Source organism: Dendrobates tinctorius, unplaced genomic scaffold (assembly GCF_039654945.1).
Source record: "Dendrobates tinctorius isolate UK_male_01 unplaced genomic scaffold, ASM3965494v1 ptg000119l, whole genome shotgun sequence".
Classification (NCBI taxonomy): Eukaryota; Metazoa; Chordata; class Amphibia; order Anura; family Dendrobatidae; genus Dendrobates; species Dendrobates tinctorius.
In genome coordinates, this window is record NW_027361787.1 from 2,851,001 (window position 1) to 2,877,480 (window position 26,480).

The following is a 26,480-nucleotide window of genomic DNA, read 5'->3' on the forward strand; positions in this document are numbered from 1 at the left end:
GGACCTGTGATGAGGTCACAGTAGGGGAGGAGTCAGGGGTCACATGATCTCCGGAGTGAAGACGCTCCATGGAGCCTTCTCCTCAGTCAGTGACATTCCCGCCATTATTCGCCCCTCACTACTGGCACAATTACCCCGCGCCGCCTTCTCTACACAGTGTTATGTGTGGAATGTAGCGTTTGATTTCTCTGGAGGGAAATAGACCCCACACAGGAGGGAATTCTCACCGGTTACCGGCCGTCTACTATATGGCGGCATATGATTGTGCTATCGACTCCACACCAGGAGCTAAAATGCCCAAATCTCGGTTATTTCCCCCCTTCCAGAGTCCGGCTGAGGTCGGGGTCACACTTGGGAGAAACTCGCCCGAGTCTCGCTCCTCAGTGCCCTTGTGGATTATCCTCTGTAGGGGAAACGACACTGGCTGTCAGGGACAGGGGGCCCCAACATAAATCCAATATTCGCTGTAAGAAAACCCAACCTGATGCCGCCATTCGGGGTAACCAATGCTCCGGCAGTCTGTGACAATGTCAGTAATTATATTTTTCTCACTGATTGGTAGATTTGTGATAATTTTCCTGGATGATATAGTGAGTTACTCCCGTCCTCTGGAGGAGCATGCTGAGCATGTCAGACAGGGTCTCCAGGTTCTACGTGACAACTATTTATTTGGTAACCTGGAGAAATGACAATTTGTGGTCCAGCAGGTCCAGTTCTCAGGACATTTGTCTTCTGCATTGGGGTCTCAGATGGACCCCGTTACGGTCCCAGTCCCTTCATTGGTTTTAGCCAAGTAACCTGAAAGTGTTACAGAGATTTCTTGTAGTCGAGATACTGAGGAACAAACAAGCGAAAAATAGGGTCTTACCTGATAACCAGATATAATGAGAGTAGGGGAGTATTACACTCACCTGATGGAGTGGCGCCTTTACACCATGCTCAATGCATAAATCAGCTGCTGCAGGACCCGGGGCCAAAGACCGAACAGAAGAGCTGATCCGGGTATAATGTGTCTGTACCTGCGCTGCTGATGGAGACGATCGGAGATGGAGATTTTCACTAAAAACGTTTATTTAAACAAGTTTTCAAAGTCAACGCGTTTCACAGTCACGCAGGACGTCTTCCTCAGGACGAAACCTGAGAGCGGATAAACATGTCAAGCTTGGAACGTTTTATATGCAGTCTTTATAATATTAATAATAATAATCTTTTTATTTATATAGCGCCAACATATTCCGCAGCGCTTTACAGGTTGCACACATTATCATCGCTGTCCCCGATGGGGCTCACAATCTAAATTCCCTATCAGTATGTCTCTGGAATGAAAAAACGCCAACAAAGCACAAAATGTCAAAGTTCATGAGAAAGTCCGTCACACAAAGATAAATTATAGATCATGAGAAAACAGAACACACTTACATATAATAATTATATTATAAAGTGCCTATGAATGAAGTGAGGTCACCTAAAAGAATGAATAAAGATATACTGTATCTTTCAGACAATAAGCCGCACCGGACCATAAGACGCACCCCAAAGTTTCAGGAGGAAAATAGGGCAAAAGTTAATGTGTCAAATGGGGGTCTGTCCCACAGTCTGATTTCAGTAAACCCGGGGGGGGGGATCGGCAGCGCTGGTGGAGCCGGGTCACAGGAGGTGTTCGGGGATCCGGCGATGATCTGACTTATCCCAGGCTGGTGCAGCAGGAGGCTCTGTAACATCTGTGATCTCACTGAGCCCATTTGGAGTAAGGGGGTTTAGTTTATAAATCCAGAAGATTTCTTCCCGATGTAGTTGTCCAATGCGATTCTGATCCTGTGGGGGAATCTCCTCTGTGGGGAATATTCTCAGTTGTGTGGAATCTTTCTTGTGTTTGATGGTGCAGTGACGTGAAAGCCCATGTTGGAGAAAGCCCTATGGAATATTGGAACGGTGAGAGTTCAGCCTTTTGTGGAGGGGTTGGGTCGTCCTTCCCACATATAATTTCTGGTATGAGCATATAATCACGTATGTAACATAACTGGTGGAACATGACATGGGGATTTTGGTCGGGAAAATTTCACCAGTAGAAATAAGGGTGAATTCAGAGAGACCATGGCAGATCGAGTCACAACAGAGGCAAGTTTTCAGATTGCATGTAATGAGTTTATTCGGGAGACAGGCGACTTTTAGCAAATCTTCCTTCTTCTCTTTTATGTTTCTTGGCGCTAGGACATTTTTCAATGATGGAAGTCTTCAAAATGTCAAAAAGGGATTGCTGGGTAATGTTTTTCCCACTCCAGCTGTCTGACAGGCTCATGATGCTCCTGCAGAGGACGTGAGTAACTCAATATATCATCCAGGTAAACTTCCGCAAATCTACCCATCGGTGAGAAAAAAAATGACATTTTCAAAGACTGCCGGAGCATTGTTTAATCTGAATGGCATCACCAAATTTTCAATATGACCCTCCGGTCCGAATGCGGCCTTCCATTCATCACCATTGTGTATACGTATAAGAGTAATCATAAGGAATTGAAAGAATTGTCACCCAGATCCTTCTTGCAATTTTATTCCATGGTGAAACGAGACATCAAACCATATTAGAGTGCGGCGTGCAGGTAGCAGGGAGCTATACAGATGAGAGAGCCTGACGGACTACGGCCGTTTCGCACTTGCTTAGCACTTCTACAGGTCCATGCTTGTCAGGGGGTTACACCACTTCCTTTTAACAAGGGTTAGGAAATGGTTAACTGAGAAGGGCAAAACATTTACAGTGAGTACAGTGAGATGATTAATACAAAAAATTAAAAGAAATATAACATAGATCACAGCCACACAGACATATTCAATGTATCACTGAGGCCAAGGGGAACTTGTGCATCACAATCCACAATCCATGCTGCTTCTCTTGTTAGTAGTAATCTATTCTGGTCACCGCCTTGTACAGGATAATCAGCGGGCTCAATTCCTGCAGATCTCAGCACATTGGGGTCCGCATTATGGACCTCTCTTATATCATTAATGTCACAGATCCTTTCCCTGTGTGACTGAATGGAAATGTTCTCTGAGCCTGATGTGCCGCGGTCTAATAGTCGGGGCAATATAATAATCGTCCTGGGCAGTATATGACATAAAGCACTTGCTCTGTGCGGCCCGTGATTAGTTTATCTACCGTCATCGCCCCGATCCTCAGATTTCTCCTGTAAGATGGAGATGACAGAAGGAGCGATCCCCACAATGGAAATGGCCTCTTGGGCGTCTTCCATGTAACCAGGTGACTTTATTGTTCTTCTCCTGGAATCTTTCCTGTAGCGATAAGTCATCTAAGTCACCGCTTCTTCTAGAAGCAATCGAGGGTTGTTCTTTGCTGCTACGGCTAAATCTTTATCTCCTCACAAATGCCAATTCCTGTTTATCGCTGATTTTATTACATTCATATTGGGATTAGGTGTAAAAGTAACAATAAACCTTTTATTATCTCGTCCTTTTTTCTGCTCTTCCTCCTGGATCTTGTAACTAGACCCACATGGGTTCCTCCATCGCTCTAGCACAGTGTAATAATGTTGGCGGATAACCTCTGTGTAATAAGTCGTCTGTCAGGTCATTCGCTGGTTGTAGGAAACCTTCTTCTCTACTATTCATTGTTCTCAGCCTCAGATACCGGCTGTATGGTCGGCCTCTGTTAGTATGTTCCAGGTGCGCATTATTAGAATGGAGGGACATATTGATGGCTGCAGGTTTTTATAGGTGCTGGTTATTATTCTACCATCCACTATTTTATTATTCACATCTGAGAAATCTAAGTTATTCTGTCCAAATTGTGAATAAATCTCATATTAACCTTATTCTCCTCGACCATATATGTAATAAAATCATGAACCCCTTTCTGTCCCAGCCCACACCAGAAACACATCATCCACGTACCGGTGGTCCGCATGGAGGTGTCAGGTGGGGTTTACACTATAAATATATTTATTTTCAAAGTCTGGCAAGAACAAATTAGTGAAACTGCAGCATCTGGCGCCCCCATCGTTGTCCCCGTCATCTGGGTGGACCAGCTGCTCCCAAAAGAGAAGGCCTTATGGGACAATATAACATTCAGGCTTTCCAGGATGAATCCAATATACAGTCATATGTTAAAGTTTGGGCACCCCTATTAATGTTAACCTTTTTTCTTTATAACAATTTTGTTTTTTGCATCAGCTATTTCAGTTTCATATATCTAATAACTGATGGACTCAGTTATATTTCTGGATTCAAATGAGGTTTATTGTACTAACAGAAAATGTGCAATCTGCATTTAAACAAAATTTGACCAGTGCAAAAGTATGGGCACCCTTATCATTTTCTTGAGTTGAACACTCCTAACTACTTTTTACTGACTTCCTGAAGCACTAAATTGGTTTTGTAACCTCATTGAGCTTTGAACTTCATAGCCAGGTGTATCAAATCATGAGAAAAGGTATTTAAGGTGGCCACTTGCAAGTAGTTCCCCTATTTGATTCTCCTATGAAGAGTGGCATCATGGGCTCCTCAAAACAACTCTCAAATGATCTGAAAACAAAGATTATTCAACATAGCTTTTCAGGGGAAGGATACAAAAAGTTGTCTCAGAGATTTAACCTGTCAGTTTTCACTGTGAGGAACATAGTAAGGAAATGGAAGAACACAGGTACAGTTCTTGTTAAGCCCAGAAGTGGCAGGCCAAGAAAAATATCAGAAAGGCAGAGAAGAAGAATGGTGAGAACAGTCAAGGACAATCCACAGACCACCTCCAAAGACCGGCAGCCTCATCTTGCTGCAGATGGTGTCACTGTGCATCGGTCAACAATACAGCGCACTTTGCACAAGGAGAAGCTGTATGGGAGAGTGATGCGAAAGAAGTCGATTCTGCAAGCACGCCACAAACAGAGTCGCCTGAGGTATGCAAAAGCACATTTGGACAAGCCAGTTACATTTTGGAAGAAGGTCCTGTGGACTGATGAAACAAAGATTGAGTTGTTTGGTCATACAAAAAGGCGTTATGCATGGAGGCTAAAAAACACAGCATTCCAAGAAAAACACTTGCTACCCACAGTAAAATTTGGTGGAGGTTCCATCATGCTATGGGGCTGTGTGGCCAATGCCGGCACCGGGAATCTTGTTAAAGTTGAGGGTCGCATGGATTCAACTCAGTATCAGCAGATTCTTGACAATAATGTGCAAGAATCAGTGACGAAGTTGAAGTTACGCAGGGGATGGATATTTCAGCAAGATAATGATCCAAAACACCGCTCCAAATCTACTCAGGCATTCATGCAGAGGAACAATTACAATGTTCTGGAATGGCCATCCCAGTCCCCAGACCTGAATATCATTGAACATCTGTGGGATGATTTGAAGCGGGCTGTCCATGCTCGGCGACCATCAAACTTAACTGAACTGGAATTGTTTTGTAAACCGGAATGGTCACAAATACCTTCATCCAGGATCCAGGAACTCATTAATAGCTACAGGAAGGGACTAGAGGCTGTTATTTTTGCAAAAGGAGGATCTACGAAATATTAATGTCACTTTTATGTTGAGGTGCCCATACTTTTGCACCGGTCAAATTTTGTTAAAATGCAGATTGCACATTTTCTGTTGGTACAATAAACCTCATTTGAATCCAGAAATATAACTGAGGCCATCAGTTATTAGATATATGAAACTGAAATAGCTGTTGCAAAAAACAAAATTGTTATAAAGAAAAAAGGTTAACATTAATAGGGGTGCCCAAACTTTAACATATGACTGTAGTCATCTGTTTCAGCAGTTTTTTCCATAGATTTTTTATTGCTTCCAGTCCTGTGATTTGTGGAATTCGTGCGTACAAGCTCCCGACGTCGATCAAAGCCAATTTATAACCCTCCTGCCAATCTATACCGGACACAATTCTCTATAAATCTCCGGTGTCCTTGATGTGAGCAGGTGCTATTCTCAGTAATGGTCTCAGACACCGGTCTATAAATGTAGAGAAAGATTCTGTTACTGATCCGACCCCGCACACTATCGGGCGGCCTGGTGGGGGCGCTGCGTCTTTGTGGACTTTAGGAATATAACACCAATGCGGCTTGTGTGGAAATTCAGGGAAGAGTTTCTCTGATATTTCTTAGACAATCGTCCCTTCTCTATGTGAAATCTCAGAGAAGATCTTAGTTGTTCCTTCTCGTTATTTGTGGGATCAGCGCTTGTTTTTCTCTGTGCTGCTATCTGATCGCTGTCTTTCTGCTCCTTAGGCTATGTGCACACGTACCGGAATTCTCACGGAAATTTCCGCGAGAATTCCGGAATTCCAGTCCGCGGGAAAATCGCATTTTAAATTCCCACGATTTTCCCGCGGAAAAACTAGCACTTTGCAAGCGTAATTAGCTTGCAGAATGCTAGCGTTTTCCAAGCGATCTATAGCATCGCTTGGAGAACTGATTGACAGGTTGGTCACACTCATCAAACACAGTGTTTGACAAGTGTGACCAACTTTTTACTACTGAGGCCGCCTATGCAGCATCAGTAGTAAAAGATAGTATGTAAAAAAAAATAAAAAACGGTGTTATTCTTACCTTCCGACATCCCGCGCAGCCGTTCCCAGTAATCCTTTGCGAAAATGCCCGCGATGACGTCCGTTCTCGCGGGATCGCGACGTCTCGCGGTAATTCGCGATGACGTCGCGTGAATGACCGCGAGACTTCGCGATCCCGTGAGAACGGACGCCATCGCGGGCATTTTCGCAAAGGATTACTGGGAACGAAAGCGTGAAGAGAAGCGGGAAGGCTGCGCGGGACGTCGAAGGGTGAGAATAACAATATTTTTTATTTTTAAATTCTATTTTTTACAGGGATAAGGTACCCAAAGCCCGGAGGACAGTCTCCTCTCCTCCGGACCGTGGGTACCATCCGCAATTGTTCTGCTTACTTTTCGCATGTTGTGCACAGCCACATGCGGGAAATAAGCGGAACAATGCATTCCTATGGGTGCGGGATCGCCGCGATTCCGCAAATTAATGAGCATGCTGCGGTTTTTACCGCGAAGCAATTCCGCCGCGGTAAAAACCGCAGCATTAGCACAGCATTGCGGAATCCCATAGGAATGCATGGGATGCTTATTTTTCGCGTTTTCGCGGCAAAATCGCGCGGTTAAAACCGCCGCGGAAACGCGAAAAAAACGCCACGTGTGAACTCAGCCTAACTATATTGTCCATTGCTACTAACACTACATTATTGCCTTTATCGGCTTCTCTAATAACAGGATCTTGGCAGTTTTTATCTCCTTCAGTGCTCGCTGTTCTTTTTTGTTACATTATCTGTTGTTTTTGTACAGCACTGCCTGTGTGTCTTTTACCCCTCTGTAAAAAACATAAAAACAATTAACCCGATCAGTAAACACCAGAAATAGGAAAAATGTGAGAATTGCCAAAATTACGTATTTATGGTTGGCACAATTCCACAAAAAATGCTGTAACGAGCGATCACAATTGTACTAATAAAAACGTTATCTCATCCTGCAGAAAATAATCCATCATACAGCTCCACCGGAGGAAAATAACAATGTTACGGGGCTCGGGAAATGGAGAAACTGCTCCAAAAATGTTACAGGGAAAGTGATGATATAGGTCAAATTCCATGATATATCCCCTATATCATCACTTTCCCTGTAAGCAATCTGTTCATGGTTACTATGCCTATACGTCTCCCTCACTACCTGATGCTCCTAACGCGTCCTTTCCATCTCACTGCCGGATGTTCTTAGTGCGTCCTTTCCATCTCCTGCATGACTGCGTCGCCTGGTGACGGCTAGGCGCCGGCCGTCCCACGTGACGCAGCAGCAGAGTGGTAGTGACGTGCGGGTTCACCAGCGGCACGGGGTTAATACCCGCCCCCCATACTGCCACTCACCGCTCCGTACTGAGGGCGGAAGTGACGTGTGTGTACTTAACTGGCAGGAGTGAGGGTCACCGCCCTCACTTCCTGCTTGTCAGCGTTGATGTCTGAGCATATCATTGGTGGAGGTGCCCTTTCCGCCTCTGGGGACTGGCTGGAACAATTGAACTGTGATTAAGTGTGACGTTCATGGGCGGATACATTGCACCCATTCGCTTCATTACATTCCTATTGGTAACTTCGCAAACAAGTAGGGTATTTAAATGGGAACCTAGGCATATTAAAGCCACGCCCCCTGAGGAAGATTTACACATCGAAACGTGCGTCGGGGTTTGTCGTCCTGCCTTCACACTTGGAAGCATGACGGGTAATTACATATTGGCAATGTATTTTGGTTGATTCATTTATCTCAATTGTTCTGCCTTATACACCTTTCACTAACTATGGATCTTTAGTCTCTTCACATGCCGCAGTGTCCGGTACCCCTCCATATTATTTAGTGCTATTGGATTTGTCTATTTACGACATTGATTATAATTGGGGGAACCTCGGTACCTGGGGTTTAGCATTATGCTTGTTATACTTGGGACTATTTTGTCCACTAAGACTGCTGTGACTAGTGGCAGCACATATATATCTGCTTTATCCCGTATGTACTAAGCGTGATCGTAGGAAATTCATGCCACGTTCTAGGGTTTTGAGGTCACTTTTAATTATATAAGTACCCCTTTTCATACTGTCTGCTCACTCGTGTATTGTGTTCAGTGTCTTTTTGCATATACTGACATTTTATGTCACTTTTTATGATTAATAAAAATTTGATAATTTTTTGTTAACTAGCCTAGACTCTAGTCTCTCCGGTTTATCATGATGTCATCATAGGTTGCAAGCCCTTCCGCCGCTCATTATGATGTCATAATGGTTGACTATGAGATGGAGGATGTGTGATGGGTATATGGGCACTGGACTATGGGATGGCAGATATGTATGATGGGTATATGGGCACGGGACTATGAGATGGCGGATATGTATGATGGGTATATGGGCATGGGACTATGAGATGAAGGATCTGTGATGGGTATATGGGCACTCGACTATGGGATGGCGAATATGTATGATGGGTATATGGGCATGGGACTATGGGATGGAGGATATGTTTGACGGGTATATGGGCACGGGACTATGGGATGGCGGATATGTATATGGGCACGGGACTATGGGATGGAGGATGTGTGATGGGTATATGGGCACTGGACTATGGGATGGAGGATATGTATGATAGGTATATGGGCACAGGACTATGGGATGGAGGATGTGTGATGGGTATATGGGCACTGGACTATGGGATGGAGGATATGTTTGATGGGTATATGGGCACGGGACTATGGGATGGAGGATGTGTGATGGATATATGGGCACTGGACTATGGGATGGAGGATATGTATGATGGGTATATGGGCACGGGACTATGAGATGGCGGATATGTATGATGGGTATATGGGCATGGGACTATGAGATGAAGGATCTGTGATGGGTATATGGGCACGGGACTATGGGATGGCGAATATGTATGATGGGTATATGGGCATGGGACTATGGGATGGAGGATATGTTTGACGGGTATATGGGCACGGGACTATGGGATGGCGGATATGTATATGGGCACGGGACTATGGGATGGAGGATGTGTGATGGGTATATGGGCACTGGACTATGGGATGGAGGATATGTATGATGGGTATATGGGCACTGGACTATGGGATGGAGGATATGTATGATGGGTGTAGTGCTGACGAAAACTATGTCAGAGAGTGGACCCTCTGGATCGCGGATCCGGAGCCCCCGGGTCGAGCACGCCAGGTGAAGACCGCCCCTATACAGGGACCGTTTGGGGCAGGACCTCAGAGGACGGAGGCGCGACAGCCGGAACCAAGAGGGACGGCTCCACGAACAAAAGGCCTGGGGAAGCAGCGGACAGAAATACTAGCAGGGACAGGTGGCTCAGGGAAGGACTCAATACGGAAAGGCAAGAGGAGGAATCAAGGCGAACTGGAGACAGGGAACGGCACATGGAATGGAAGAAAGGAGAGCGTGGACAGACTGGGGAGAGCGGGGAGGACGACACAGAGGAAGGCAGGAAGGATAGGCAGAGATAGGACTAACTACAGACGCACTGTAGGGGCCAGATTGCTACACAATCATCAGGCGTCCTCCTAACAGCGAGGACGCCTGAAATATACCAGCCCCCGGAAGTGCGTGCGCCAGGCCAGCCCCTCAGCGCCGCCCACAGCTGGAGAGAGAGGACGAGAGGGGGCGAGCGCGTGACAGAGAGCGGAAGCCAGGAGCCGCCGTGAGGGAGCGTGGACGACGGGCACGAGGCCGGACGGGAGCGCGCAGGTAGGGAAACGCTGCGGTGCGCGCTGCTCTAGAAGGGGCATCGGCGGGCATAGCCGCCGATGTCACAATGGGTATATGGGCACTGGACTATGGGATGGAGGATATGTATGACGGGTATATGGGCACGGGGCTATGAGATGGTGGATATGTATGATGGGTATATGGGGTATATGGGCACGGGACTATGGGATGGAGTATGTGTATGATGGGTATGTGGGCATGGGGCTATGAGATGAAGGATGTGTGATGGGTATATGGGCACTCGACTATGGAATGGCGAATATGTATTATGGGTATATAGGCATGGGACTATGGGATGGAGGATATGTATGATGGGTATATGGGCATGGGACTATGGGATGGAGGATATGTATGATGGGTATATGGGCATGGGACTATGGGATGGAGGATGTGTGATGGGTATATGAGCACTCGACTATGTGATGGAGGATATGTATGATGGGTATATGGGCACGGGCCTATGGGATGGAGGATAATTATAATTTGCTATAACTAACCACAGTTAGTTACTATGCCCGGGCAGCGCCGGGCTCTTCAGCTAGTATATATATATATATATACAGTGGGGCAAAAAAGTATTTAGTCAGTCAGCAATAGTGCAAGTTCCACCACTTAAAAAGATGAGAGGCGTCTGTAATTTACATCATAGGTAGACCTCAACTATGGGAGACAAACTGAGAAAAAAAAATCCAGAAAATCACATTGTCTGTTTTTTTTCATTTTATTTGCATATTATGGTGTAAAATAAGTATTTGGTCAGAAACAAGCAATCAAGATTTCTGGCTCTCACAGACCTGTAACTTCTTCTTTAAGAGTCTCCTCTTTCCTCCACTCATTACCTGTAGTAATGGCACCTGTTTAAACTTGTTATCAGTATAAAAAGACACCTGTGCACACCCTCAAACAGTCTGATTCCAAACTCCACTATGGTGAAGACCAAAGAGCTGTCAAAGGACACCAGAAACAAAATTGTAGCCCTGCACCAGGCTGGGAAGACTGAATCTGCAATAGCCAACCAGCTTGGAGTGAAGAAATCAACTGTGGGAGCAATAATTAGAAAATGGAAGACATACAAGACCACTGATAATCTCCCTCGATCTGGTGCTCCACGCAAAATCCCACCCCGTGGGGTCAGAATGATCACAAGAACGGTGAGCAAAAATCCCAGAACCACACGGGGGGACCTATTGAATGAACTGCAGAGAGCTGGGACCAATGTAACAAGGCCTACCATAAGTAACACACTACGCCACCATGGACTCAGATCCTGCAGTGCCAGACGTGTCCCACTGCTTAAGCCTGTACATGTCCGGGCCCGTCTGAAGTTTGCTAGAGAGCATTTGGATGATCCAGAGGAGTTTTGGGAGAATGTCCTATGGTCTGATGAAACTAAACTGGAACTGTTTGGTAGAAACACAACTTGTCGTGTTTGGAGGAAAAAGAATACTGAGTTGCATCCATCAAACACCATACCTACTGTAAAGCATGGTAGTGGAAACATCATGCTTTGGGGCTGTTTCTCTGCAAAGGGGCCAGGACGACTGATCCGGGTACATGAAAGAATGAATGGGGCCATGTATCGTGAGATTTTGAGTGCAAACCTCCTTCCATCAGCAAGGGCATTGATGATGAAACGTGGCTGGGTCTTTCAACATGACAATGATCCAAATCACACCGCCAGGGCAACGAAGGAGTGGCTTCGTAAGAAGCATTTCAAGGTCCTGGAGTGGCCTAGCCAGTCTCCAGATCTCAACCCTATAGAAAACCTTTGGAGGGAGTTGAAAGTCCGTGTTGCCAAGCGAAAAGCCAAAAACATCACTGCTCTAGAGGAGATCTGCATGGAGGAATGGGCCAACATACCAACAACAGTGTGTGGCAACCTTGTGAAGACTTACAGAAAACGTTTGACCTCTGTCATTGCCAACAAAGGATATATCACAAAGTATTGAGATGAAATTTTGTTTCTGACCAAATACTTATTTTCCACCATAATATGCAAATAAAAGGAAAAAAAAACAGACAATGTGATTTTCTGGATTTTTTTTTCTCAGTTTGTCTCCCATAGTTGAGGTCTACCTATGATGTAAATTACAGATGCCTCTCATCTTTTTAAGTGGTGGAACTTGCACTATTGCTGACTGACTAAATACTTTTTTTGCCCCACTGTATATATACATATACATGTACATACAGTATATGGTATGTGTATGTATATTATACTTGTATACTGCATGTGTGCACTATATTGTGTAAATATATAAGCTGTATGTGTATGTGAGCATACTGTATATACTGTATATAAACTGAATGTTTCTGTGTGTATATACTTTATATACACAGTATGTGTGTACTGTATATACAGCATATAGTGTATGTTTCTATATTTATAAAGTATATATGATGTGTGTACATGTATAGTGTGTATCTGTGTATATATGCTGCATATATAGTCCTGTAATTGTAGTGTCGCCATAATAGGAATCAGTAGTTTACCGTATTTTACAGGTTATAAAATGCTCCGGATTATAAGACGCCCCCAAATTTTGAGAAGAAGAAAAGGAAAATAACTTTTTTTAATAAATTACTTACCGGGGTTGGTGACTGCGGTGATGCGAGGTCCCAGGGTCGCTGCTGGAGGAGGCAGGAGTGGAGCGTTGCTGCAGGCTGGGATGAGGGGTCGTTCAGATGTGTGGAGCGCCGCTGCGGGTGTACGGTGCTGCAGGGGCTCTGCTGACATTTTGTGAAAGGCCAGAACCCCCGCAGTTTATATATTTATAGTTACTCATTTATATAACGCTATTAATTCCACAGCACTTTACAGACATTAGTGGCGTTGTCCCCAATGAGGCTCACAATCTACATTCCCTATCCTTAGAGACGGACATGCGGTTCGTCTTTCCAGATCACATGTCTATTTATCTTGTGGAGATGCGATAAATCTCACCCGTACAATGTATTGTACGCAGTGAATCCGTACGGTTCAGTGATCACATGTGGAGTCACCTGTGTTCAGTAGCTGGCAGCGGACATGTGCTGCGTCCAAAGCGCTGCCAATTCCTGATCGTGTGCACCGGCCTAAGGACATAAATCAGTCAATTTCAGAAAAAAAACAAATTCCTTTGTCCTCTGCTGGTGTCAGTGCCGTCTGTGGCCCCAACGGGGATTTATGTGATTCCTATTTTAGAGGGATTCAGGCAGAGCCCCCGGACGCACTGCAGAAGCACAGTGTGAACATGGCTTAATATCCTATTGTGTGGAATAGTGACGTCTACTATACTATTCCAGCCTGTCCCAGTGCAGCGGCCAGACACGGACACCGGCCAGACACGGACAGCATCCAGACATGGACAACATCCAGACACGGACACCAACCAGACACAGACCGGGCAGACATGGACACTGGGCAGACACGGACGCTGGCCACACACGGACACCGGGCAAACATGAATGCCGGCCAGACACGAACACCGGGCAGACATGAACACCGGGCAGACACGGACACCGGCCAGACACGGACAGCGGCCAGACACGGACACCAGGCAGACACGGACACCAGGTAGACACGGACAGCGGCCAGACACGGACAGCGGACAGACACTGACACCGGGCAGACACGGACATTGGCCAGACACGGACAGCAGCCAGACACGGACAGCGGCCAGACACAGACAGCAGTCAAACACGGACACCGGCCAGACACGGACACCGGGCAGACACGGACACTGGGCAGACACGGGCACTGGGCAGGCATGGACACTGGGCAGACACGGACACCGGGTAGACACGGACAGTGGCCAGACACGGACACCGGGTAGACACGGACAGTGGCCAGACACGGACAGCAGCCAGACACGGACAGCAGCCAAACACGGACACCGGCCAGACATGGACACTGACCAGACACGGACACCGGCCAGACACGGACACCGGCCTGAAGACACTTTTTTTTTATAAATCTGTTGCTGTCATCTTTCAGAGATTCTGCAGTGTTTTTTTCCCTGTTCAAATGAATGGGACAAAAAAATGTGAGTGAAAAGGCTGCAAAAAAGTAGAATATTTCCTGCCAACACTGTAGATCAATCCACAGCAAAAATGGTGAATGTGAACAGACACTACAGGGGATTTCTGAGAATGTAAAAATAATTAGCATGAAATGATAAATCCCCCGTGGCTCAAACACCAATGCTCCGGGGGTCTCTGCCAGTCTTAGCATTGGGCTGCAGTGTTCTTGTGGCTCTGGGGGTGTCTGCCAGTCTTAGCACTGGGCTGCAGTGTTCTTGTGGCTCCGGGGGTCTCCACCAGTCTTAGCACTGGGCTGCAGTGGTCTTGTGGCTCTGGGGGGTTTCTGCCAGTCTCAGCAGTGTACTGAAGTGGTCTTGTGGCTTCGGGGGTCTCCGTCAGTCTCAGCACTGGGCTGCAGTGGTCTTGTGGCTCCGGGGGTCTCCACCAGTCTTAGCACTGGGCTGCAGTGGTCTTGTGACTCTGGGGGGTTTCTGCCAGTCTCAGCAGTGTACTGAAGTGGTCTTGTGGCTTCGGGGGTCTCCGTCAGTCTCAGCACTGGGCTGCAGTGGTCTTGTGGCTCCGGGGGTCTCCACCAGTCTTAGCACTGGGCTGCAGTGGTCTTGTGGCTCTGGGGGGTTTCTGCCAGTCTCAGCAGTGTACTGAAGTGGTCTTGTGGCTCTGGGGTTCTCCGTCAGCCTCAGCGCTGGGCTGCAGTGGTCTTGTAGGTCTGGGGGTCTCCGTCAGTCTCAGCACTGGGCTGCAGTGGTCTTGTGGCTCCGGGGGTCTCCGTCAGCCTCAGCACTGGTCTGCAGGGGTCTTGTGGCTTCACCTTATATTATAGCTGCAAAGTGAATAATAACCATCGGCCACGGAGCCAGAGGGGATTTAGCAGAGTAGTTGGGGGACATGTAGGACTTGTTAATAATCTCTTTTTATTCTGCTGTTTGTGAGGTAGGATGTAGAAAAAGACGGCAATTCTGCTAATGTTTTCTATTATGTGACTGTACGGCCCCTTCACACGACCTGTCATGTTTTTCACAGATGCCACGTGTCCCCTATTTGACCTACGGTGCTGCTCTCATGTCCGTGTTTTCCCAGCAGCACAGATGACAAAGGGCCAATACAAGTCTATGGGTCCATGTAAACGTGCCGTCCGTGTGCTGTACATGTGCCGTCCGTGTGCTGTACGTGTGCCGTCCGTGTGCTGTACATGTGCCATCCGTGTGCCGTCCGTGTGCTGTACGTGTGCAGTCCGTGTGCTGTCCATGTGCAGTAGATGTGCAGTCCGTGTGCTGTACGTGTGCCGTCCGTGTGCTGTACATGTGCCATCCGTGTGCTGTCTGTGTGCTGTACGTGTGCAGTCCGTGTGCTGTCCGTGTGCTGTAGATGTGCAGTCCGTGTGCTGTCCGTGTGCTGTAGATGTGCAGTCCGTGTGCTGTCCGTGTGCTGTACATGTGCCGTCCGTGTGCTGTACATGTGCCGCCTGTGTGCTGTACATGAGCCGTCCGTGTGCTGTACATGTGCCGTCCGTGTGCTGTACATGTGCTGTCCGTGTGCTGTACATGTGTTGTCCGTGTGCTGTACATGAGCCGTCCGTGTGCTGTACATGTGCCGTCCGTGTGCTGTACATGTGCCGTCCGTGTGCTGTACATGTGCTGTCCGTGTGCTGTACATGAGCCGTCCGTGTGCTGTACATGTGCCGTCCGTGCTTAACATGGAAAGTCTATGACAAGCTTTGTAATTCCATTATCCACACGGATGACCAAGATCAGAGTCTCATTATCCCGAGTAGAGAAGCTCCAGGGCCAAAGACCCCGCCTGGTCCTAACACGCTGGGGGCCCGGAGTATCCAGCCACGGGGCCCGGATTCCCTCATTTGTGGCCCCAGCGTTTCTTGTAGAATAAATCCCTTTCTCACACAGTCCTGTAGTAATGACTTTGTTCTCACGTTTTGTAGGAGGGTTCGTCTGACTCCATCTTATGTTATCAGTATAAGTGCGAGAGATGAGAGACCGACGACCGCAGTTTTACCGTGCGTGTCCGGCGTCAGTTCTACAGTGTGAGAGATGCAGGGTCTGTGACCGAAGCTGGGGGTATACGGGTGTATACAGCGTACACAGGGGTGTGTGACTGAAGATGGTGGTATACAGAGTACACACACAGCTCCGCTCCTTACACCTCGTACACACACGGCTCCACTCCATACACCTTGTACACACACGGCTCTGCTACGTACACCTCGTACACACAGCTCCGCTCCGTACACCTCGTACACACACGGCTCCTCTCCGTAAACCTCGCACACACACATCTCCGCTCCGTACACCTCGCACACACGCGGTTCCGCTCCGAACACCTCATACACACATGGCTCCGCTCCGTACACCTCGTACACACACGGCTTCACTCCATACACCTCGCACACACACATCTCCGCTCCGTACACCTCGCATACACGCGGTTCCGCTCCGTACACCTCGTACACACATGGCTCCGCTCCGTACACCTCGTACACACACGGCTCCCCTCCATACACCTTGTACACACACGGCTCCGCTCCGTACACCTCGTACACACACGGCTCCACTCCGTACACCTCGTACACACACGGCTCCGCTCCGTACACCTCATACACACACGGCTCCGCTCCGTACACCTCATACACACACGGCTCCACTCCGTACACATCGTACAGACGCGGCTCCGCTCCGTACACATCGTACACACACGGCTCCGCTCCTTACACCTCGTACACACGCGGCTCCGCTCCGTACACCTCGTACACACACGGCTCCGCTCCGTACACCTCGTACACACACGGCTCCGCTCCGAACACCTCGTACACACACGGCTCCGCTCCGTACACTTCGTACACATGCGGCTCCGCTCCGTACACCTCGTACACACACGGCTCCGCTCCGTACACCTCGTACACACATGGCTCCGCTCCATACACCTCGTACACACAGGGCTCCGCTCCGTACACCTCGTACACACAGGGCTCCGCTCCGTACACCTCGTACACACACGGCTCCGCTCCGTACACCTCGTACACACAGGGCTCCACTCCGTACACCTCGTACACACGCGGCTCCGCTCCGTACACCTCATACACACACGGCTCCGCTCCGTACACCTCGTACACACACGGCTCCACTCCGTACACTTCGTACACATGCGGCTCCGCTCCGTACACCTCGTACACACACGGCTCCGCTCCGTACACCTCGTACACACATGGCTCCGCTCCATACACCTCGTACACACAGGGCTCCGCTCCGTACACCTCGTACACACAGGGCTCCGCTCCGTACACCTCGTACACACACGGCTCCGCTCCGTACACCTCGTACACACAGGGCTCCGCTCCGTACACCTCGTACACACGCGGCTCCGCTCCGTACACCTCATACACACACGGCTCCGCTCCGTACACCTCGTACACACAGGGCTCCGCTCCGTACACCTCGTACACACACGGCTCCGCTCCGTACACCTCGTACACACAGGGCTCCACTCCGTACACCTCGTACACACGCGGCTCCGCTCCGTACACCTTGTACACACACGGCTCTGCTCCATACACCTCGTACACACACGGCTCTGCTACATCCACCCTGTAAACCCCTCCTGACCCCACACAGAAACTTCCCCTCATCCAGCACCATGGCAACCAGCACAGCAGAGTCCTGCACACACTGAGGCCCTGATCATGTGACCCCTGACTCCTCCCCTCCTGTGACCTCATCACAGGTCCTGTGCGCACAGAGCAACTGTAGAAATCTCCGGCCTCGGGGGTCTCACCAGACTTCGCTCTTTTCTTGCAGGGGCCGCAGTGGATTTCATCCTGGATCCATAGAGCTGAATAGAGGAGCGATGTTCCTTCACTCTGATGGGAATTGATGGTGACGTTTGTCCAACGTCCACGTTACCGAGTAAATCCCCCCAGGACTGCAGCCGGTAAAGACCCCGATATCCACAGGTGTCCCCTCTAATTGGGGGAAAGGGATCGAAAAGCCTCTTATCCCGAGGGGAAACCCTGTACATGGAGACATCGGCCTCAGATCTCTCCTGTCCTGTTCTTCCAGAAAAGCCTCAAACTTCTGTGTGTGACTCAGAGCTGAGATCTAACGTGAGAGAAGATTCCAGTGCGGGGAAGACGGGAAACCTTCATATAGACGGCCGGTGGGGATGGAGACAGTGACCGACTCTGGCCACATCTGTCTCTAGAGCCGTAGTAGAAGATGAAGATGTCGTCCTCATCATGAAGGAGTTATTTCTCATGTCGCATGTAATGAATCTCTCCTGCAGTATTGCTAATGCCGATTCCAGTGTCGGTAATGAGACGAGAATTAGCGTTATGGAAGATGAGTCTATGAGGAACGTGTTCAGCTGCCGACTCCGAGGAGGAAACTGCTTGTTGTCTGTGGCCTAAATATATAGGTTTTATTAGTAGATGTCAGGGAAGAAAACTAAACCCTGTAAGATAATAAATCTCCTCATATGTTTCCCTTATTATCTCCAGTAATTGTATTATTACACAGGATTCTTATGATGTTACATCGGATCATCTTCTTCTCATTCAGGTCTCTACAATATCGGATCCTCTCAGTGAAGATCTTCTACAGAAGAGAATTTTCCTGATTTACCCATCAAGGATGGATATGGACAGAGACAAGATGGCGGAGAGGATGTTACATCTCACCCTAGAGATCCTCTTCCGTCTCACTGGAGAGGTGAGAGATTCTGATGACGTCACATTACATCATTCTTATCTACGGGAATAACAGATGGACAGAACTGGAGAGGTGAGGACTCTGGGAATGTCTGTAGTGAAATTTATTAATGTGTCTCTCCATAACCAGGATTACACAGTGGTGAAGAAGACCTCTAGTGATCGCTGTCAGGACCCTGTGTCTGAGGGATGGGGAAGACCCCTGAGCCCAATCACGGGGCCTCCACCTCACCCCCTGATCCATGAGGACATCAATGACCAGAAGATCCTAGAACTCATCTACAAGATGATTGAGCTGCTGACTGGAGAGGTGACACTGCTGGGAATGCTGGGACATTATACAGTAACACTATGAAGGGATCGGGGATGACGGTATCATTGTATGTGTCAGGTTCCTATAAGGTGTCAGGATGTCGCTGTCTATTTCTCCATGGAGGAGTGGGAGTATTTAGAAGGACACAGAGATCTGTACAAGGATGTCATGGAGGTTCCCCAGCCCCTCACATCACCAGGTAATAGATAGGACTAAATACACACGGCCTATAATTATCTGTATGTAGAGAATGAATTCAGTCCCTGTATGTGTTTCCTCCAGATCTATCCAGTAAGAGGACAACACCAGAGAGATGGCCCCGTCCTCTTCTTCCACAGGACTGGAAACAAGAAGATACCAGTGCTCCTCAGGATCATCAGGTAGATGGAGAGAAGGTGTCAGGAGATCTCCCCTATGATGTGTAGACGGCTGTGAAGGTCTTGTGCTCAGTCTTGTTTTATCCACCAGTATTATATGTTTTATACTTGTGTAATGAGAACGGTGGAGATGGCAGGATTAGAGCTGATCATAGATGGGACTTCTCCATCTGTCGGTGACTTTTACAATATTTGTTTCAGGGTGAAGATCTGACCCATATTAATACTACAGAGACATATGTGAGGGGTGATGAGTGGTGTAAAGAGGAGATTCCCACATATGACTACCCAGGTGAGTAGTAACCACTGAATGCAGAGAAGTCACAGATTCCTCTCAGTCACCGGCTGTGGCTGCTTTATCGGTGGTGTAGTCCGGCCGTATTACCATGATCACCATTTTGCCTCTAGACCACAACATTCTCCTCCACCCAAAACTGTTCAAATGACTTTGATACAGGAAAGATATATATCTTTGTACCGTGTTAGCCAGTAGATAGAAGAATATTTAGAATTGAGAGTCCTCAGTGGTTGATAACTTTTAATGGCTAACTGAAAAGATGGAAACACATTGCAAGCTTTTGAGACTCCTCAGGTCTCCTCATCAGGATATACTAATACAACATCTGAAAAATCACATATTTATACACAAAACAAAACAGAAATAATGCAATAGATAAGACAAGTGACATTTAGCAGAATTGTCATTATGGGAGAGGTATAAACATAAATATTGGAAGAGTTCATAGATAAGGAGTGTGAAAGTTTTATTGCCCTCTGATTGGGGTCTAGTTCTGTGTTGTGTGATGACCCCAGAAGGTCTGAAGAGCAAATTCCTTAATTGATGTAAAAAGACATAAATCCATGTGACACATTCATTCCTGCACTGAGTGTGTCAAAAGATGTCACAAATTTATACTCCCAGACCCTCCTGTCTCTCTGAGAGTTGAAGTTACCATTTAATACAAGTAATTTAATGTCCATCATGCTATGACCGGGGATACAAAAATGTTTGCCACAGGTAGATCCCTTCTTTTTTCTCTTATTGTGTGGCGATGAGAATTCATCCTTATTCTCAGTTTTTGCCCGGTCTCCCCCACATACAGACCCCCAGTTGGACATTTAGTACAAATAATTAAGTACACCCCATTAGATGTGATGCAGGTGAAAGTACCTGGGATCTTGTAGTCCTGATGTGAGGTGGGGATCTTTATCTTGCCCGTGGTTATTATAAATGGACAGGCTTTACATTTTTTCTGGTTGCAAGGAAAGGTTCCTGCAGCTGTTGAGGACAGGGAGCTTCTGACAATGACGCTTCTTAGATTAGGGGGCTGCCTAAAACACAGTAGTGGGGGGTCTGGAAACATGGATTGTAATCGGGCATCTTTTTGTAGTAAAGGTTGTAATTTCCGTGCCGCTCCCCTTAGCACCTCCAGATTTGGGTTGTAGGTGACCACTAGAGGCTCCCGGTTATTCTCTTCTTTAGCTTTGTAATGTGGCAGGTGATTCCTTGATATTCTGGTGGCTCTTGTAATTTGGTTTTCAATTGTTCTTGGATGGTAGCCCTGACTCAAAAAGGTCTTTCTGAGGCGACCAAGGTGTTTGTCTCTATCCATGGGGTTGGAACATACGTTATATGTTATATATTGTTAACGTATGATATTCCGATCACGCTCAGTAATGCAATACAATGAGTGCGTGGAAAACACCGGACTGCACTCCGATGACATAATGGAGAAGCGTTTGTTCTCCATCTTTTCCTCAGTGTTCTCTGATTTTCTCATCCTAGACAATCGGACCACACTGTGCTGACACTCGGGTCAGATCCTGATCCAAGTGTCAGCTGTACAGTAGAATTGGCCGATTCTCTCAGATCAGGGAATATATATGGCCGTCTGCATTGGCCCTTAGAAGTCCATACAATCACAAAATTGGCGCAAAAAGCATGAATCCATGCATAAATAATACACCACAGAATCATATTATTACTTTTGTGGTAACAACAAATGTTGACCCCACACAATAGTGTATACTTGTTAAAAATTTATATTTTATTGCACAAAAAGACACAAAAATATATACACAGGAAAAGTGATGGAACATAACACCAAACACCAAAATTCACCAAAGAAAAAGTAAGGGGGTAAAAGAACAATGCACCTGATATCCTACAGATCATCACCTTGCAATGGTAAAACATTTGCTGGCCACATCATTTGTATTATGACATTTCATTGCTGCATAAAAGCAGCTATATCCAATTATCCCAAAAATGAACCTCAATTGAGGTAAAATTAATGCCGGTGAATATAATAAAGGCTAGACAATTCTATACCTGTAAATGCGGGTGGAGATGCCTGGACGTCCCTCGACCCCAACGCGCGTTTCGCACTGCTTCTTCGGGAGGCGTGTCAGGGCAGGGGGAGATCCGATTTATATACCAGTACCACGTGTGCATAATCATTAAAAGTTGCGCAAACCTGCGTTCACTATGTCCACCATAATAGATCTCTACTGGCGCCTGTGCAGAAAACAATTGTACCGTTGTGGGGGATCAGTGGTGGCGCCTGCGCAGCATAGGTCTATAGTCACTATACCAAATGATCAGCTGCACCTGCGTGCGATGAACACCAAAGGTCCTGCTCAAATCCCAATACTGAGGTGTTTATGACGCATGCTCTGCATCACGTGGGACATAGAGTCCAATGGGAATAATACTTTGCGGTCACATGATAAGGCATCGCCAGGTCCTATGTGGAGATGTGCGCACCTAATTCATGAACAGACCGCTTTGCATTTTCCACCGTCCCCGTATACCACGCACGCGTGCTACCACAAATGGGTGGGCATGAAATAACACGACCACAATTCCATCATATCATATTAGTGAATACATAGCTATAATAAAGTGACGGTGCAATTAAAGTATCAATCAGTAAATCGATAAAAGAGCTATGTCTAAATATTCATATCTAGTGCAAACATGAACTCGATTATGACATTCCAATGCCCTGTCAATATCAAAAAAGTATATATAACGTTTATACGCTGTACTAGGATTAACCAATACATTTGTTATTAATATCACATGATAATATTCCTCAGCAATATCAGACTTTTGATTATAGTATTTAACTGACAAGACAATATCAAAAACTATACATAATATTTGAATGCCGTACTAGAATGGTATTATTAATATCGCATAGCGGTATCACTCAGCAACATCACCACTCAAGTGCAAAGCACAAGAGATGATAATGTCACACAAGGCGTCACTGCTGCGGTGTCAACCAAAAACAGCAAACACAAGATCTCATGGTCATCTCGTATCCATAATGGCATCCATCCATCTATTAGTGCAGGACAACGAAACCCCATCGTAAAAAATCCTCTTCATGATCCCATCTGAGGAAAGATGTACATCATTCTGCGATATGAACAGGAGTGGAGGCAGGAGTACTAAACATAAAAATAAATAAAATTAAAGAGAGACACACAAACTAATTGACACATTAAAACCCCCTACCCTCAAAGTAACCACCCCTAAAGTTATCAGAGATAAGCGCTAAAGCCAGAGCTTTCATCTAGACCCTGGGGTGTGAGGGTCCCCAGCCTATAAATCCATTGACATTCTTTTTTGGCCAGTATTTTAGACACATCCCCCCCTCTAGGGCCAAGGGTCACCTGTTGTGAGTTCATTTTTCCCTTCACTGGTGAGGTCTGATGAACTCCCTCCTCTGGTGAAGGAAGGTAGTGAGACTGATTACCAAACACCTGGGCAGCTAGATGATGACTGGATGGCTGGAATTGACAACTGGATATAAGGCAGCCGACGCCCTTCTGCCTTGCTGGTGATCCTGCTGGATTCTTGGAGACCAGTCTGATTCCTGCGTCTCAAAGCTAAGTTTTTCTGCTCTGCTTTGTACACTTCAGTTTTGTTTTTGTTTTGCCTTGTTTTTTGGGAGTTCTGCCATCCCCGGCCGGGGGTGAGCTGAATTCCATTTTTGTCTCTGATCTGTTGATCTTTTGCTCTGTCTTCAGAATATACCTGAGTGCTGATATAGTCTTTTGAAGCCTAGCGACTTCAGGGCCTGTTTTCCTATCAGTCGGTTGGCACATTTTGGATAGGGTTTTTGCGGATGGCAGACAGCGGCTTTCCTATCCTGTCCTATTTAGTTAGCTTGGGCCCCATCATTTGCTCAACCTATCTTTCTATCTGTGTTAGTGTTTTCATCTTGCTTCACCGTCATTATATGTTGGGGGCTGCCTATTGCTTTGGGGTCTGCTCTGGGGCAGTTTAGATTTCCCTTTCTGTCTTTAGGCTATGTAGTTCTCCGGCTGTGATCGAGGGGTCTAGGGCACCGTAGGAACCCCCCACGGCTACTGCTAGTTGTTGTGGATAGGTTCAGGGGTCTGCAATCCGATAGCTGCCAACCTCTCTGGTTTTTCTGGACTTAGCTAGTATTTTGTTTTTTCCTCCTTTGGTGACTCATCATAACACATAACACCATATCAATCCCCTTCACCTTAAACAGTCTAGAATTACATTGATGGTACTTCCTGAAATGCCTAGGAAGGGTCTTTAGAGAGCTGATGACAGTGGCTGTTTTAGCTTTCTGAATGTCTAAACAGTGCTCACGGTCACGAACTTTGAGCTCATGACTGCATACCTATGCAAATTTTTCCACAGGGACACTCTGCATAATACACAACCCCCTTATATGAACAGGTGATATTGACCATAATGTCAAATTTTCTAGACTGGTCAAAGTTAGAGAAACTAAAGCCCTTTTTCATATTAGCACAACCCTTGCAAAACCCGCAAGGGAAAAACACCTTACGTTCTGAGTTTTTCTTATTTTTTTCTTTTCTTTTGGGGTCATATGCACTGTGGACCAATATATCCCGCAGGTTGGGGGCCCTTCTTGCCACAAAAGATGGTGCATCTGGCAAGCATTGTTTAAGAATGGGATCAGTGAGAAGGATTTTCCAGTGTTTGTCAATAATCCCTCTCAATTCCGGCCACCTTATAATTGGTTATAATTGTTATAATTGGTAATAAACCTTACCTGCTTGCCCCCCTCATCACACGACACCAGGGGCTGATTTTTGTGAAGAAGTGATTCTCTTGGCGTATTTTTGGCTCTATTATATCCCCTTTGAATGGCCCGGTGGCCGTATCTTCGATCTTGGAACCGTTTTTTAAGAATACTGGATTGTTCCTCAAACTGAGGATCTTCCGAACAAATCCTCCTGATACACAGAAACTAGCCAATTGGTATGCCTTGAATTGTTGATTTAGGATGAGCGGAGGACGCATGCAGTAAGGAATTAGTTGATGTTGGTTTACGAAAAACCGTGGTAGACAAACTTCCATCAGGGAGCACTGAAATGGATAAATCCAAGAAATCGATCTTTCGTCCAAATTTATAAGAGAGTCTGATATTTTGATCGTTATCATTAAGTGCATTCATAAATGTCTCAAGGTCCACAACTGGACCCTCCCAGATGAACAAAATATCATTGATATAACGAATCCAGTTGTGGACCCGATCAACATTAGGGATCTCCTCACCTTGGAAGATGGACCATTCCCAGGCCCCCATAAACAAATTTGCATAAGAGGGGGCGCACGAGGCCCCCATTGCTGTTCCTCTTTGCTGCAAAAATATCTTCCCATCGAAAGTGAAGGCATTATGAGTAAGGATAAACCTCAACAGTTTCAAGATAAAGGAGGACATATCTCCATTCAAGTTACTATGACTCAAATATTTCTCTACTGCCTTCAATCCGTCTGAATGACCGATAGAAGAATATAATGCCTCCATATCTGCGGTGACAAGTACCGTTTCCTCAGTAAGTTGAATGCTCTCCAAATGACCCTAAGCTGCGTTAGTGTCTTTAATAAAAGAGGGCAGTTGTGTCACAAGAGGTTTCAAAAAGTGATCCACAATATCACACTCTATTTCACAAAGGCCATCATTAGCTGCAATAATCGGCCTCCCAGGTGGATTAAGGGGGTCCTTATGCACCTTTGGAATTAAATAAAAGGTCGCAAGCTTGGGACAACATTTTTCATAAATCCTTAGAAATCCATGTAGCCGCACACTCCGGTCCAAGTGCCGGTTGCAGTGCCGGGTGTTGTTTCTCGCATCACACACCCTAGTGTGACCCCGGCCTTAGAATGATTCTTGTACTCAGCGTTTGCAGGGTGCTGTAGCCTAGTGTTTGTATCTAGGGTATGTGCTCACAGTTTTATTTCAGGGGGCAGAGCTGCTTCAGGAAAGTGTCTCCAGTCTTTTACCTGAAGGCGCCATGTCTTTTGTGCCACCGGCGTCTTTTCTCGATAGTTTCTATTATAGTTGCAGGTGACAGAATGTGCTACTTGTATTAATGGCCTCAGTTTCCAAGCACTGAAGCAGATAAAAGACGTAAGAGACGGAGCGGGTACAGCAATGTGGTTTTCCATTGCCGTGCACTAAGTTCATGTTTAGCGGCAGGTTTGTGGCGCTTCTTCAATCCGCCTGACAAAGATGTGTGCACATCCCCTTACCTTGGTTCTGCAGCCACAAAATACAGGCATCCCAGCATGAAAGCCATCTGTCCAATCTCTGCTGCTTCTATAAGGAAGGCAAGGCAGCGATAACCTGGTTAATGAGTCACTACACATGGGCCGGTGATGGGTGCTGCCCCCAGACGGGAACTTTAGTGATTTTCACGTTTGAAAAAACTAAATGAATGAAAATCTTCTCCTGTAC

The 26,480-nt window shown here is 46.7% G+C and overlaps 1 protein-coding gene across 1 annotated transcript in view; it reads left to right on the forward strand.

The window, feature by feature from the left end:
- Positions 1-1,899: 1,899 nt before the first annotated feature.
- Positions 1,900-26,480, forward strand: part of LOC141101527 (uncharacterized) — a 29,602-nt gene continuing 5,021 nt past the window's right edge. The window contains exons 1-5 of the mRNA XM_073590652.1: positions 1,900-1,932; positions 19,163-19,342; positions 19,424-19,544; positions 19,628-19,725; positions 19,924-20,014. Coding sequence (XP_073446753.1) covers positions 1,900-1,932; positions 19,163-19,342; positions 19,424-19,544; positions 19,628-19,725; positions 19,924-20,014 — 523 coding nt within the window. The remainder of the gene's footprint in view (positions 1,933-19,162; positions 19,343-19,423; positions 19,545-19,627; positions 19,726-19,923; positions 20,015-26,480) is intronic.